Genomic DNA, 16,009 nt, shown 5'->3' with positions numbered 1-16,009 from the left:
AATTAAGTTAAAAGCCGATCTATTTAGGTATACAAAACTTTTTATTCGAATCTAATTGACCAATGACACTTCTAAGCTGCTCATTATAGAGTGATTTTGTCTGTAGGAAAACAAAATGCAGATGAAGGGCGAGAATGGTAGGTGAGGTTTGTAAAAGGCAGGGACCGTAGAAAGCGCGATGGCAGGCTTTAGTGGTGTTGAACCCATAAATACCAAGGTGAAATATATTATTATATCGTATACATTATTGGAGTGGCCCAGGCCCCTCCCTCCTCGCCTTAAGAAGAAGAAAAGATGAGCGTCCACCGAGTTACATTACATTTTTGTTAAAATTTGGTCCTCTTAATATAATATCTTTTTGGCATCATCTATGTGAGTGCTTTATTGTCGACATTATACCTCCCATCATCATTTAACCTATTATGTATAATTTATACATTCAGTACCTGTGAGTTTAAATTATTGGATTTATTTACTTAATACTTGTCATTCACACATTATAGATATATTACTTAACTCTCCAATCCTCTCTCCAATATCACATCTCAATCATCTCACGGCTCATCACAATCTCCTCTTTATATCAAAACATATTTTCAGAGTCAAATATATATTTCTGAAATTTGGAGTGGAAGATTATAATAAATTAGACTATGTTTGCAATTGCATGCATCAGGCAAATGTCCAAGTTGTCTGGAAACAACCCCAAACAAGTTCCCTTTGGAAAATTGGAATCTTGCGTTTGACTGGTTTTCATTCTGCCCTGGTTATCGTGCCTTTAGGAAATTTGCTTTGCCTATCCGCACTACAAAACAAACCAAAGCTAGCATCCATAAATGATAAATGAGATGAAACCTTGTTAATGTCTTTCAGTGGGAAATGGGAATTGTTAGGTAAAGACCCAAAAATATGAAAAACTATAAATAACTCTCAGGTGGGATGGTTTTTAGTTTTATACCAATACATATTCTAATGTAAAACTTTGAAGTTGAAAAAAATTGACCTTGTTTGAAGCTATAAATGTGGGGAGCTGGTTTTCCTTGTACGTCCTCGATGGCAGTACAAAAAGAAAAAAAAAAAAACTAGCCAGCACCTATCATTAAAGCAAAGATTCTGGGCAAAGAAAATCACGTCGGTCTTATTGATAATAATGGTAAGTGCATGTGTTTTGGGTGAGTGGTTGTTCCAGTTCTCAATTATGACTTACTTTTACTTGTATAAAGATGAAATAAAGAGAAATAAAAGTTTACAAACACGTCCTTTGATTGACGGCATGGCCCGCTCTTATCTGCCCATTTAACCTTCATGCCTAAAACTGGCACATCACATCACATCCCAACCAGCATCAAAGTTGATCAATTTTCATTACTCGCAAGCTTACTTAAAATTTTATCATAATTGGTATCCTAACTTCTTTTTTTTATATCAGATTCTGAGTATTCTGAAATTTTCACGTGGGAGTACTTTTTCTTTTCTTTTTATTTGAATGTATAGTATAATAATTTGTTAATAATATATTATATTTAATTTATGTTCATATAGACGCGAGAATGCAGAGTTTTTGATGGGACGGAGCAGATGAAACATGTGATTGATTGAGGGTTCTTTAATTATAACATCAGAAACCAAACAAACATAAAAAACCGAAATCAACGTCAAGCATGTGCCCGTGAATGATGATCCATGACCTATTATTATAAGTGTCATAATAAAAATTATTAAAAAAACAACATTTTGCTTTTTAAGTTTTCATTTACGTTAAAATTTGGTTTGAAAACACTTCTATTTCATATTATTTCATTTAAGTTAAAAACATAAATTGACGAGATATTATTTGGTATTGTTATACCTTTGGTAGTTCGGGAATGTGTTAGCATCAAAAATAGTATTGATTTTTTTATTGATTCTGTTTAAAATTGTGTCTTGATAGACCATCTATTTGAATTAAAGGAGTATCAATATCTCATGTCCTTAAACTCTAAATCCTAAACCCTTATCTACTTACTCTTAGTACTTTTGGGTAAGGCCATTCACTCTTCTAAAAAAAGTCAACCCTTACCTTTTAAGTGTGAATATGCCTTCAAGGTCATGTAGGATCCACTTGAGCATAACAATCTAGTACTAATTGAAGGAATAACAAGATGGGTGACATGGTGCACGTTTTTCACACATTAGATGAGGATAACTTTCCTCATAGCAGTCTACTACGTCACACTATTGGACAAGGGGACCTCTCCTATAAATATCTTGATCAGCGATAAAGAAAGGATATTATTTTTCAACATTCAAAGTTACTCTGAGTAATTATCCTCTTAATCAATTTGTCATCTTATTTTTGTTCCGGCTCTCGAACTCTTTAGGTAAACCAATCTCCATGGTGTCACCTTTCTCTCCTCCTTGTTTCTCATTGTCTTCCTCCCTCGTTATGCATTGATTCAACAGGTATAATACAATGGTTTTATCATCAATTGAATTTTAAATCAATTAGTATTATTGCTACTGTAACATCTTTAAAGATGTGGACTTAAACACATTTAAGTGTATAATATCTTTCGTTCAATTTTAAGAATACTATAACTTTGTATGTATATATTTATAGTGTAATTTTTATTTTATTAAATTTTGAGTAAATTAAAACTACATAATTATTTATTTCTAATAATTCATTTCAATTGAAAGTGAGAAAACTTGGATAAATACTTCAAAAAAAACATGGATAGACTCATGTATGCTTTGATATTGGGCTAAAGTTGACAAAAGAAATATAATTGAAATGGGCTTGTTGCTGTATCATAAAGCCATTGGGTGTTGGAGTTTGGATGCCATAATCCGATATTTGGGCCTTTTGTATATCGTTTTATCAAAGACCAACGGGACGAAGCCTGTCAAAATATCAGCCACGTGTAAAGAAAAGAGTGGTCTGTCACGTTCCTCCTTTCAGCTAAAGCCTCATTAGTTTTCTTCTTTTTCTTTTCAAGCTGGCTTACTTTAGTGGCAACCGGCACTCAAAAAAACTCTTTTTTGCTGTTGGATCCATAAAACGTCACTGTGAAGCATTTCAGTCTTTCCTTTATTTCCCCGCCACACGAAATTCACTCTCCCCTCCCTCTTTTCCGTTGAGTTGCCCCGAAATATTTTCCGATCGAAAATGGAAAAAAGCCAAAAGAATTACGGTCAGATTCTTCTAAATAAAGGAAATGTTTCCATTTTATTTCCAAGTTGATCTCTGAAAAGTGTTCAATTACATTCCAATTCAGGCAGTTACTGGAAAAAAGAATAAATCAAAATGGCGGTTTCATCAGTTCGGTTGTTCAATAGTTTATACCCGCCATGTGCTTCTCTTATAGCTTACTCAACGTTACATTCTGGGTTTCCCAACTCATTGCGTTACAACTCGTTTCGGGTCAAGGGAGGTCTAGTTTATTCTATTTCCGGATCGTCCCGGGTTCGAGCCTTAGTTAAAGGTAAAGGAGAAAGAACGGAGGATTATCCACTAGCCGGTGATTCCACAGATGACAAGAAGGTTTCCAATCCGTAATTTGTATTTTATTATTGTTTTCACTAGAAATAGAATCCATTGAGAATCTAAAACTAAATGTCTTGTTTTGGTAGGTTGCAGAATCGTGGCCGAGATCATTACAGCGGGATTTTGCTGGCACACCTTATGTTCCTGTATATGTTATGCTACCGGTAAGCTTTTTAAACTCGATCGCATGATTTTTTGAAATGTTTCCTAGTGAAAACTAGATTGTTTATTTTGTTTGTGTTATATAATGTTGGGGTTGGCAGCTGGGTGTTATTGACAGGAACTGTGAGTTGGTTGACCCTGAGGGTTTGACGAATCAGTTAAGGATTTTGAAGTCAGTTAATGTGGATGGTGTAATGATTGATTGCTGGTGGGGGATAGTTGAGGCGCATGCCCCTCAAACTTATAATTGGAGTGGCTACAGGAGGCTTTTTCAAATTGTGCGTGATCTTGGGCTTAAGTTGCAGGTGAGTAATAGTGCAGTAATTCTTGTTTGCCATTGTTTGTTTTAACAACAACTAATTAACTATGCGTTCTATTAAAGATGCTACTTGTATTCCCTTTACTTCAGTATGTATTGTAGGTGGAAAATGACTAGTTAGTAGTTACTAGTTATTCCGCATTTTATCTTTTTAAACTGTGAGCTTGTGATGACCTGACTTGATCTTTAAAATTGATCTGAGTTATTAGCTTTTGTAGTTTATGTAAGCTGAAACTGAGATGAGGTTGTTTACTGCTTGTTGTTTATCTATGAATGCCATGCTTTAGTTTGATATAGGCATAGGGTGATCTTATATCATTTATATGAAATATTTCATATATTCAAGTCTTGAGACCAACATGGAAATCAATATATCATTCAACTGAGATTATTTGGCACTTGATCTTTTGAAAATCCTTTTCTTCTTGATATAAAATTGGCACAGGTTGTAATGTCATTTCATGAATGTGGAGGGAATGTTGGAGATGATGTAAATATTCCACTCCCTCAGTGGGTAAGAGAAATTGGGGACAGCAACCCTGACATATATTTCACAGATAGAGAAGGAAGGCGCAATACTGAATGCCTTACATGGGGAATTGATAAGGAGCGGGTTCTAAGGGGCCGAACTGCTGTTGAGGTATTACAGTTGACTATGGTTATTAAGCTACACTGGATATTTATGCTTCTATCTATTACTAATAACTTTGAGAATATCTTTCTTACTTTCTCTATCTTGCTTGGTTCTGTTCTGCTCCTGTGACTCTGGACATTAACAAGTTTCAACCTATTTATAAAAAATTTTGCACAGCCTTACAGATTTGGATTCTATAGGATTGAAAATATTTAGAACAGAAGTCTCTTGTTGTTTGCTTTTTTTCCTCAATCATTTGTCAAATAAATTTTTTTTCTTGTGATGCATGGCTAACCTTTAAGACATATTGGCTTTGTGAGTGCAGGTTTACTTTGACTACATGAGGAACTTTCGTGTAGAGTTTGATGATTTCTTTGTGAGTGGAGTCATAGCTGAAATTGAAGTAGGAATGGGTCCATGTGGGGAGCTACGCTATCCGTCGTATCCTGTAAAGCATGGTTGGAAATATCCTGGTATTGGTGAATTTCAGGTACATTTTAAACCTTTGTTAATTACTACCGGTTTTGATGATTCAACATTAATTGATACGTTTTCAGTTCTTATCTTCCAAGCCCTAATGGAACTCTTTTTTAGTTCAGTGTTATGATAAATATTTGATGAAAAGACTAAAGAAAGCAGCAGAGATTAGAGGACACACTTTCTGGGGTAGAGCACCATATAATTCTGGTTCTTATAACTCTGCACCTCATGAGACTGGATTCTTTCGTGATGGAGGTGATTATGACAGCTACTACGGCAGGTTCTTTCTTAATTGGTATTCTCAAATTTTGGTTGATCATGGTGATCGTGTGCTTGCTCTGGCCAACTTGGCTTTTGAAGGCACTTGCATTGCTGCAAAGGTCAGTGCTGCAGCCTGTTCGATTCTCTCGAGCTGATTTAAATTATATGCTTTAAAATAAAGCTACAAGAAAACTCTTCTCTGCCTTTTGTTGTAAACAATTGTGGCTTTGCTTTGATTTCTTTCCCAGCTATCTGGTATACATTGGTGGTATAAAACAGCTAGCCATGCTGCAGAGCTGACTTCTGGGTTTTACAATCCTGCACATCGTGATGGCTATGCTCTGATTGCAGCAATGTTGAAGAAGCATGGGGTTGCATTAAACTTCACATGTGTTGAATTGCGCACCTTAAATCAGCATGAGGGCTTCCCAGAGGCAATGGCAGACCCAGAGGGATTAGTTTGGCAGGTAACAGCATTTCTTTTTTAATTCTGGGAATTTGATTTTACTAAAGTAGAAAACATTGTAATAGAAATAGATTATTACTATGTTAGCATGTGTTCTACGATAAAAACTGATTTATCTGTTGTTTATAAGAGTGGTGTTGATTTCTGACCAGACTCCTATCTTCGGTCAAGTATAAGAATCTTTGCATCAGGCCCATTCAATTGGTTATCATGTGTGCAATGGTGATGTTGGATGAGTCTATGGCTTGGTTGTCCTGGCAAACTACATCTAATTTTGCTACCATCTTTCAAATTTCCAGGTGCTGAATGCCGCGTGGGATGTTTCCATACCGGTTGCTAGTGAGAATGCTCTTCCATGCTATGACAGAGAAGGCTACAATAAGATACTAGAAAATGCCAAGCCCCGGAACGACCCAGATGGCCGCCATTTATCTGCTTTTACCTACCTCAGGCTCAACCCAGCACTGATAGAGAGACGCAACTTTGTAGAGTTTGAAAGATTTGTCAAGGGGATGCATGGTACTATATTAGTTTCCCTTCTCTCATTTATTCTTTCATTTTGATAAACAGACGATCTTCCTAAGTAGTAGATTACAAGTATATAAACTACATACCTTTTATCAATAACTTGAAACTTAACAAGTTATGGCATCTTCATTTATAGGGGAAGCAATATCAGATCTCCCATTGAACTGAAAAACCTGCTACCACCCAAGGGGAAGGATGGACGGGTTGCTGCTTAGGAGAAAGAAAGATACGTATAACTTTGTAGATGTTCTTTTTACATAATTTAGGATACGGATGTAAAAGTATATGTTTTCTATATTCCTCTTGAGCCTTGACTATTTGCTCTCTCAAATAAAAAGCAGCGATAAATTATCATTAATATTTAAAAATTAAATTTTAATCCTTATTATTTGTTCAAAGTTAGTGACTGATTGATTTGATGTTATTGCGTTAACAATAATTGTCACATGGCATTGTAATATAATTATTGGATGGGAGTTGTGAGTTGTCTTATGATTTGATTTTTAGCATAGGTCTTAGGTAATAATTATTCTTATGTAGGATTTTGCATTTTATGAAAATATTATTTATAATACAATTAAACTTTGTTTAAGATAAATGTTTTTTTTTCACTGGCCACTAGCAGTTACTTGCCATTCTTTAAAAAAAATTTGCTTAAATGTGTCGAAGTGGTTTCGCAAAAAACTGACTTTAGCACGAATCACGGGTCACAGACACGCCCAAATCTCGTGACCGGTCGGGTCCCTCAGCTATGAAGAAAAAGCCCAACGGCACGTTTCACACGTGTCTCCTCACCCGTCCATAGATTTTACTCAGCTTAATACACTATCCCACACACGCCCCATTCGTGCCAAACCCTAATTTTCACACACATACACGCTCGTCCATCCCTCACACGCGTGAAACCTTTTCTCTCACGCGCTCGCCTCTCCCTCATTCACGCGCCACCTCACCCTTGCTGGAAATAGCCATTTTCTCCGCCCTACTCCCTCGCTTCTTCCATCTTCGCATCACTGGGGAACACTCGTCTTTCCACGTCGGAGATGCCTCCAGTTGCCGGGAACTTTGATATGTTCACATAAATTGCTCGGCTGGAGGCGAGAACGTGGAACTTGAAGAGAAGACGAAGGATTGGGGATATTTCGAAGCTTCATTTCTGGAGAATTGAAGATTCCCGTGAGAATTACTTGAGAAACTGAGATGCTACTTTCAAGGTAATTTTATCAGGAGAAAACTTTCAAGCTGGACTTGTCCATCTTCTCTTTAGTTGATAAGTACTCCAATTTTCTTGGAAAACTTTGTTTGTTGTATGAAGTTCTAGAGTGAATCTCTCTCTCTCTTGCCTGTGTAGGTTTTATGGTTAATTTGCCTAGGAGAATTCTGTTAAGTACTTAATTTTCTTCATGTGATTGCTGAGAAAGCGTTGTATAAGAGATGGAAACTAATAAAATTTGACTTTTGTTTTTTGTTGTATTAATTTTCATAAACAGAAATTTAAGTCCAAATGAGACAAAATAGTTTCTTTCCTGACAATTTAGTGGGATATTTGATATTTCTGAGGCCTAAGAAGCTTAGTAGGTGCCTTATATTAGTTATTGTTATTCTTTTGGTCATTGTATTAAGGGAAACATGTAGTATTGGAAGGTTGAACTGTCCCCTTCTGAGTAATAATATGAATTGTTTTTTTTTTCTTGAAAGATGAATTAATTTTTTATTGTTAACAGGAAAATCTGAAATTGAGCTGGGACAGAGAGATCAGCAGATCTGGTTGTTGCACTGTAAGAGAAATACATGCAGATAAGTTTTAATCCTAAGGTATTTTGGGGTTAAGGGTCCTGGATTAGAGTGGGAAGTTATGTCCGCTGATATGCAGAAGCTGATAGGAGCTAATGAGGAAGATGATGAAGAAGAAATTGAAATGGATGTAAAAGAAGAGGATAATGAGGATCATGAGAATGGACAGAAGCATATTGCTGCTCAGATGATGTTGGGGGCTGATGGAGTGATGCCAAGTACCAGTCATCAGTTTCAAATTCAGCAGCAACTTCAAGAGCAAGTGAGCACCCCAGGTGGAGGAGCTTGGAGGTCAAGACCATTAGAAGAAAAGGAGCGAACAAAGCTAAGAGAGCGGCATCGAAGAGCAATAACAGCAAGGATTTTGGCAGGGTTGCGGAAGCATGGGAACTATAACCTGAGGGTTAGAGCTGATATAAATGATGTGATTGCAGCTTTGGCCAGGGAAGCTGGCTGGGTTGTTCTTTCCGATGGAACCACTTTTCCATCAAGATCTCAGGTGCTAACCTTTTAAATGCATCAATTTTCTCTCTTAAATTTAGCATTTAGTTCATTAAATATCTATCGAGAAATTATTAATTCAATTGGTTCACACATTGTTTAATCTTGGATTGTATATGCATATTAATCATTTTCCTGCACAATATTAATGGTGCATTACGCATTTAACTACACCTCTCTTTAATGCTTCTTTGATCTTCGGTTCCTGATGAATCTATGGAAAATCCAATTGGGAATATTCTCTCTTTACAGGGTTCAAGGCCTGCTGGTGACTCTTCCGCTGGCTTGACTTCATCATCCTCTCAGATGCTATCACAACAGGTTCCACCTACCTCCTTGCAGGGAGTCTCCTCTGGATATTGCGCCTCGGTAGAGTACAATGCTTGTCATATGAAGGGTGTTTTCATGCCTACTCCTGCACCTTATGATCTATCCTCAAGTGGCCATTCTCAAAGTTCAGGCATGGTTGGAAATGGTGGTGAACAAACAGAAAGTCTTCCTCTTATTGCTGGCTCGATGGAAGTGATTAATGAACAGGTATGAGAGGGCTATATGAGGTCACATGTGAATAACTACGTGTGCCTTTTCGGCTGCTGACTTGCCAATACCAAATGATGTTTGGAAATTGGATCCAGTATGCCTTGCTAGTACTTGAGTGTCAAAAAATATGATTGATCCATATTTATATTTAAATGATACGGTGTGGCATTTTTGATAATTTTATTTGCTCATTTTGTCACCTAATCTACAACCTTTATAGATTATTGGACTACCTCCTAAGCTACCAGAACGTGATTTTGCTGGCACTCCTTATGTTCCAGTTTATGTAATGCTACCAGTGAGTTTGCTAATTTGAACCTTTTTTCACTATATTTACTTCGGTTCATAATCGCTCTTCAACACTTCATAGCCATTTTGTCAAATTGGGATGTGTAACTCTTTCAGTTTTCCACGTCAGAGTTTGGATTTTCTGATGCTGAAATGTTTCTCAACACCGACTAAATGCCAAATTTCGCATTTTAAAGATGCTTTCTTAGTTTCAGTCAAATGATTTACTTCAATTGTGGCAGTTGGGGGTTGTCAACATGAAGTGCGAGCTAGTTGATCCAGACGGTCTACTAAAGCAGCTAAGAGTATTGAAATCAATCAATGTAGATGGGGTCATGATTGACTGCTGGTGGGGAATAGTGGAAGCTGATGCTCCTCAAGAATATAACTGGAATGGTTACCGAAGACTCTTTAAGATGGTTCATGAGCTTAAGCTTAAGTTGCAGGTGAGTTTCCAATCAGGAACATGTATCTGGTTGAATGCTTTCTCATTGCATGAGGTGGTATTCAATATCCATATTCAACATCTGTTATGGTAAAGACCTTTATTATATTTTTTTCCTTGTATTTATTTGAGTTATTTGTTCATTTGAGTATAACATTGGGTAGCCCCCTTGTTTAGGCTCATCTCTTCCTCCAAGAGTGCTACAATTCAATTCAAGCCGAAAGTTAGTCAAAAGCCTCTTTACTTACCTCGGTATCTGGCAGAGTTTGTCTAGATGTCTGCTTTTGTTGATCCTTGTGCATGATGATTTGGGTTACTTAGCAAGACGAGGGTTGGGGGGTTTGATATGCCTTTTGAATCCCCATGTGTGTCTCCAGATGTCAGACTTTGCCTATGGCTGCATGGCGGAGTAATATGCTTTTGGAGAAGGCTGTTGCGATGCAATTTGTGAAAGAAAACACCAATGTAATTGCTGGCCATGTTATGCAGTGGTATGCCTTAGGAGGGTAGGTTGCATTTAGGTTTACTTCATCCTAAAACTTAGCTGAAGCTTTTGAATGTTAGAAGGAAATTTGAAATTTTGACCAGTTTACCATTAACAGAATAAAACAATCCAAACACTTATAACTTAATTCAGGTTTGTAACCCTAAAAATTTAGGACTGGCATTCTTATTGATAAGGTGTCTGAGATAAGTAATTTTGCCATTTGTGATTGTAGAGTTTCTTTCTTTTCAAAATGAAGCTTGGGTTTTGATATGAGATAGGTATGATGCATCATTTTTTCCTCTTTTATCTGTCCCAAGTGTAACAGTTATCTTATTGATGGATCAGGTTGTGATGTCGTTTCATGAATGTGGTGGCAATGTTGGTGATGATGTTTGTATTCCACTTCCCCATTGGGTTGCAGAAATTGGTAGAAGCAATCCTGACATATTTTTTACTGATAGGGAAGGAAGAAGAAACACTGAATGCCTCTCCTGGGGAATTGATAAGGAACGAGTTTTAAGGGGCCGAACTGCTGTTGAGGTATTAGTCTTTAATATAACTGTCAATATCATTGTGTACATCATGCAGACTGCCTTTGTTTTGAATCATTGAATTCATTTGAGATCAGTTGAAGCTAGTTCCAATCATATGTTCTGATTATATAATTGGTAATGGATCTGAGTTTACCACTTTACCTTGTTATGTTCAAATCAACATGGCTACAAAAATAAAGTAACTTCAATTTGCTATTTTCTGAAATTTACTTTTGAGGGATATTGTAAACAGATATGTTTTAAGTTTTTGTTGGAAAACATAGGTGTACTTTGACTTTATGAGAAGTTTCCGAGTGGAATTTAATGAATTTTTTGAGGATGGCATCATATCCATGGTTGAAGTTGGACTAGGTCCCTGTGGGGAGCTACGGTACCCATCTTGCCCAGTAAAGCATGGATGGAGATATCCTGGGATTGGGGAGTTCCAGGTAATTGTTATTACAATTTGAATATTAACTCTTGCATTATTTAAATCTAGCATATTCTCACCTCATTTGATTGGCTGCTTATTTAGCTTATTATACTAGCTGTTTATAGTGGGAAATTCGACAGAAAACTTGCTTGTAGCATCAGATTCACCAATTTGATTTTTCTACCCTAACTCTGATGACTGTTATTTTTTTGCCCAAAATGTGTTAACTGATTTTAAATCACTGTTATACAGATTAATATATTACTTTGCTGCTATATGTATGTTGTGCCAATCCTAGATGCTTCAATCGCATACATTTTCAACTTTCATGCACCTGGAAACATAGCCTACATCTTTGCTCCCTCTCTGGTTATCTTACCTCATTTATGTCCCAGTGTTCTTATCTAACCCACTTCTGTTAAGAGGTGGTTTCCTTGCAGGTGATTCTTTTAAACTTTAGTGCAAGTAACCTCATGACTATTAGTACTGATCTATTGCAAGCATAGCAAGTTTTGGTTCTCTTTTTTTTTGCTCATTTGTTTCTGTACAGTATGTTGCTTGTTTGTGGTCTTGCCAGCATTAGTTTTTTGGTTCTCCATTGGGCATCATTTAACACTTTGCTTTTCCAGTGTTATGATCAGTACATGTTAAAAAGCCTGATGAAAGCAGCAGAAATGAGGGGACACAGCTTTTGGGCTAGAGGGCCAGATAATGCCGGATCGTATAGTTCCCACCCACATGAAACTGGTTTCTTTTGTGACGAAGGAGACTATGATGGTTACTATGGTCGGTTTTTCCTTAATTGGTACTCTCAGTTATTAATCAATCATGGAGACCTGGTACTCTCATTGGCAAAGTTAGCTTTTGAAGGCAGTTGCATTGCAGCAAAGGTGAGTCTGCCTGCACCGGTATCTTATACCCAAGTGAATATTTTGTTATTACCCTCTAAAGTTGACTTTAAGATTCATTGTTTGGCTCGATAGCAATCTTCTTTCTCTTGAACCCCCTCTATCCCTGATGCTTCTTTAGAAGTGTTGCACTTTTCAATCTGTAAACCCCATCAAGCCTGCTGAGCTTGAAGTATTCTAAGGTCCAAGTCTTGTTTCATGTCTTAATGTTACACACTTTGAACATTTTATTGTTTTAAGAGTATATTATTTAACACGAATGCTTTGAGTAACTATAAGCAACTGAATGAGTGTAACTGACATGATATCTTATTCAAGTTCAATTCTTATATCAATCATTTGGTTCAAATTCCACAAGGAAAAGTTGTTGTATAACATGCTTTTACAATTTCTATTTTTACTTCCTTTCGAAATGTTATGTATCCGTTTTGACAAGATCATTTGAATCTGCAAATGAAGAGTACTTCTTCCTCTCCCCCCCCCCCACTTTCTTTTTCTTCCTATGCTTTTGTTTTTGTTCCTTCCCTCTAAAATTATAGAAGTCCCCTCCTGCTGTTAAGTTCACTTAAATGTAAAATTTATGATCTGAAAGCTAATTTTAAAAGTTGTTTCTTCAAACCATGTAGTGTTATTTTCTTTCCATGTTTTAATTTCTGCGCAGCTGCCAGGTATCCACTGGTGGTACAAAACATCCAGTCATGCTGCTGAATTAACGGCTGGATTCTACAATCCTTGCAATCGAGATGGATATATCGCAATAGCAGCAATGCTACATAAGCATGGAGCTGCTTTAAACTTTGCACGTGCTGAACTGCAATTTTTGGAGCAGCGTGAAGACCTGCAGGAAGCACTGGCAAATCCTCAGGGTTTAGTCTGGCAGGTGAGGTTTTGAGAGCTCCTAATAAACCTTAATATTTACTTGCTGTACCTTTTCTTTGGGGGGGGGGCGAGGGGGAATAACAATTCAATAGTGCAAATTCTTTATTCAAATTCAGAAGCTTAGTAATTCGTCTGTTTCAGGTGCTGAATGCAGCATGGGAGACTTGCATTACAGTTGTAAGCGAGAATGCTTTTGTTTGCCATGATAGGGTAGGCTATAACAAGATCTTGGAGAATGTGAAACCAGTAAATGATCCAGATGGGAGACATTTCTCGTCTTTTACTTACCTAAGGCTCACCCCACTTCTCATGGAGAGACAGAATTTCATGGAATTTGAACGGTTTGTGAAGCGAATGCATGGTAAGTTACAATATCCATTTTTAAATTCTAAATGAATTTCAGTTTTGTAGTCGGAGAGGTAGGTGTGATATTTCATTATGAGATCAGATTGAACAACGCGATGGTGATGGCATCGAGTAAATTGATTGACTCCCATCTTTGCTGCAGGGGAAGCAGTTCTATATCTGCAGGTATAATAAAAGAGTAGGAAAAGTGTAAGTATTTTGTGCCATTCCGTTTGCCCCTCCCACAACAAATGTTGCATAATATTAGAGCAAATAGTATTCTCATTTTAATTTATTTGACAAACACGTGTGAATGAAATTAGGGATCGCAATGGTGAATTATTTTGGACCACTGCTGCTCTTTTACTCTTTTAACTCAGTTATCTCCAGCAAGAGGCTCTTGATGCTCCATGTTTCTCCAGCATCACCGAATGAGACCTTTTTATTTTGGGATTTGAATTTCATGTCACTTTTTGTAAGTAATTGTATGAGTGGGGATCCTTATAATTTTTTAGTAATAGCAGAACTGCTTTCCTGTTTCAACCACATCCTCTCAAGTCTTCCGGCTTTAACCCATTTTCTACCATCTTTTGTAAATGGAGCTTACGACTTACGTGAGTTCTCTTGTAATAGGACCCCAAAATCCAATAGATTTCAGATTTTTCCCATTCTAATTATCTTTTTGATAGACCATAAAACTCTCTGTGTCTATATATATGCTTTTCCGTTTTACCTCACAAGATGGGTATCTCCCAAGATTTCGACATCAAATCTTTAATTACCAATAATTTCGGATATATTAACCAAAAATAATTATAATAAAATAAATAAATAAAGGGTAATCACAAAAGAAAACGAGGAAGGCGATCAACCCTACAATTTCGGACCACTTTGTTTTGCTTTTTTTGTGTCTACTTTGTTTAATGTTTTGTGTTGGAGGAATTATGTATTTGCGTTACCAGAAATAAATTTTAATTAATTTTTTTTATAATGAAACATTTCCTTATCGTATTATGGGTTAAAATATGCTTTAAGGTTTTGTACTTTTCCTACATTTAAAATTTAATCCCTTTTATTTTAAGAAATGTAATTTCTTTACTTTTTTAATTTTAAAATATAAGTCTAATTATTAACCTCATCAATTTATTTTTTAAATTCATGTTTATTATATTCTTTTTACATGCTTACTGAGTATTTTTTTTTATTTTAAAATTTCACATTAATAGAACAATTTTAATAGATTAATAATTAGACTTAAAATTTAAAATAAAAAATAAAAAATTATATTATTAAAAATATAAATAAAGAGTCTAAATTCTAAATATAATAAAATACAGAGATTTAGAGTATATTATGCGGGTTACGTAACCCATAAACAAGAAGGAAAAACACACTGTTACTTTGGAACATATTCTATGCAGTTATATGCCATACAAGATCCGAAATTTTGGCTTTGGCAGCATCGGATGTGTTGCTTTTGTTGTTCATACAAAAAATAATTCAATTGGCTTAAGATTCTTTATCTCTCTGGTTCTCATCTCTTAACGTAATATGCTTACCTTATTTATACTTATATTTTATTTTTGTAAAATAACAAAATTTAATACAACAATGTTTTTATCTTTTCATGTTTTCTAATAAAATAATAATTTTATTTTAAATTATTAACTTCCAATTTGGTTTTAATATACACTTTTTATAAATATATTATTTATATAGTTTTTTTGTCCGCGTGTGTCATAAAGCTAGTTAATGTTGAGAGATTGATTAAGTTGGTGTCACTCATCAATTAGATCTCAACTTAGTTAAGAAATTACCAAAAGTCTCTTAATTTTATAAAATAATAAAAATTATTTTGAAAGTATTTATGTCATTTTATATTTTGATAATTCAAAAAAAATACATAAAATATTAAAATATTGAATAACTCAATTTTTTTTCTTTTTTATACCATTTTTTTATGGATTTGTTATACAAATGATTTCACCCATCTCGGGGGTGTATCATAACTTAATTATATGTAATAATTTTCTTCTCAAGTCAAATGACTAGTAATGCGATGTAATTTTTTGGTTTCACAATGTATCAACTAAAACAAATCTGATTGTTAATTTTCCGGGTTCTGTAAACCCATTAATATGATATAATACCATTATTATTGCATATAATTTTTGAAATGTTGAAGAATTACCTAGAAGACATGACAAAACTTTAAAATTATTAATCTATTATAATTATAATAAAAAAACTAATAAACTATCACTATTATCTAAATTATTAAATTATTTATAAATTACAGAAAAAACTCATGGGGCTTAAATTTAAGAGTTAAATGACTCCAAAAAAATTAAAGCTTGAGTTTTTTTATTTCAACCAAAAGGTTATTAAAATTATACACAATACTTTTTTATAAATATAAATTTTATATGATTTTTTAACCCATTTTGTAATTTGTTATTTAAGAGTGTGCGCTAACCTTT

At 35.2% G+C, this 16,009-nt stretch overlaps 2 protein-coding genes across 5 annotated transcripts; both read left to right on the top strand.

The window, feature by feature from the left end:
* The first annotated feature begins 2,980 nt into the window (after positions 1-2,980).
* LOC107911517 (beta-amylase 2, chloroplastic) lies at positions 2,981-6,734 on the top strand. Of its 2 annotated transcripts, XM_016839346.2 has the most exons (10): positions 2,986-3,173; positions 3,258-3,523; positions 3,613-3,690; positions 3,790-3,993; positions 4,453-4,647; positions 4,967-5,131; positions 5,241-5,501; positions 5,631-5,849; positions 6,148-6,367; positions 6,513-6,734. In XM_016839346.2, the coding sequence occupies exons 2-10, from the start codon at positions 3,287-3,289 to the stop codon at positions 6,542-6,544; spliced, it is 1,611 nt and encodes a 536-aa protein (XP_016694835.1). In that variant the 5' UTR covers positions 2,986-3,173; positions 3,258-3,286; the 3' UTR covers positions 6,545-6,734. The 2 variants fall into 2 exon arrangements, with proteins under 2 accessions (XP_040961810.1, XP_016694835.1); XM_041105876.1 differs by having other exon boundaries at positions 2,981-3,523.
* A 145-nt stretch (positions 6,735-6,879) lies between these two features.
* LOC107911516 (beta-amylase 7) lies at positions 6,880-14,197 on the top strand. 3 transcript variants are annotated; one of them, XM_041105874.1, is made up of 12 exons: positions 6,880-7,590; positions 8,101-8,669; positions 8,924-9,208; positions 9,432-9,509; positions 9,742-9,945; positions 10,777-10,971; positions 11,249-11,413; positions 12,027-12,287; positions 12,967-13,185; positions 13,326-13,545; positions 13,693-13,715; positions 13,853-14,197. In XM_041105874.1, the coding sequence occupies exons 2-12, from the start codon at positions 8,232-8,234 to the stop codon at positions 13,865-13,867; spliced, it is 2,103 nt and encodes a 700-aa protein (XP_040961808.1). In that variant the 5' UTR covers positions 6,880-7,590; positions 8,101-8,231; the 3' UTR covers positions 13,868-14,197. The 3 variants fall into 3 exon arrangements, with proteins under 3 accessions (XP_040961808.1, XP_016694833.1, XP_040961809.1); XM_016839344.2 differs by having other exon boundaries at positions 13,693-13,739; positions 13,853-13,881; XM_041105875.1 differs by lacking the exon at positions 9,432-9,509.
* Positions 14,198-16,009: the final 1,812 nt, after the last annotated feature.

This window comes from Gossypium hirsutum, chromosome D11 (assembly GCF_007990345.1).
Source record: "Gossypium hirsutum isolate 1008001.06 chromosome D11, Gossypium_hirsutum_v2.1, whole genome shotgun sequence".
NCBI lineage: Eukaryota > Viridiplantae > Streptophyta > Magnoliopsida > Malvales > Malvaceae > Gossypium > Gossypium hirsutum.
The sequence above is the reverse complement of the archived record's forward strand: the minus strand, read 5'-3'. Positions and strand labels throughout refer to the sequence as shown.

Coding starts and splice junctions, on each gene's coding strand:
- LOC107911517 (XM_041105876.1), top strand. CDS start 3,287: ATGGCGGTTTCATCAGTTCGGTTGTTCAATAGTTTATACCCGCCATGT. Junction 5,132..5,240: donor CTGGTATTGGTGAATTTCAG/GTACATTTTAAA, acceptor TTTTTAGTTCAG/TGTTATGATAAATATTTGAT. Junction 5,502..5,630: donor GCACTTGCATTGCTGCAAAG/GTCAGTGCTGCA, acceptor TTTCTTTCCCAG/CTATCTGGTATACATTGGTG.
- LOC107911516 (XM_041105874.1), top strand. CDS start 8,232: ATGTCCGCTGATATGCAGAAGCTGATAGGAGCTAATGAGGAAGATGAT. Junction 11,414..12,026: donor CTGGGATTGGGGAGTTCCAG/GTAATTGTTATT, acceptor TTGCTTTTCCAG/TGTTATGATCAGTACATGTT. Junction 13,186..13,325: donor CTCAGGGTTTAGTCTGGCAG/GTGAGGTTTTGA, acceptor CGTCTGTTTCAG/GTGCTGAATGCAGCATGGGA.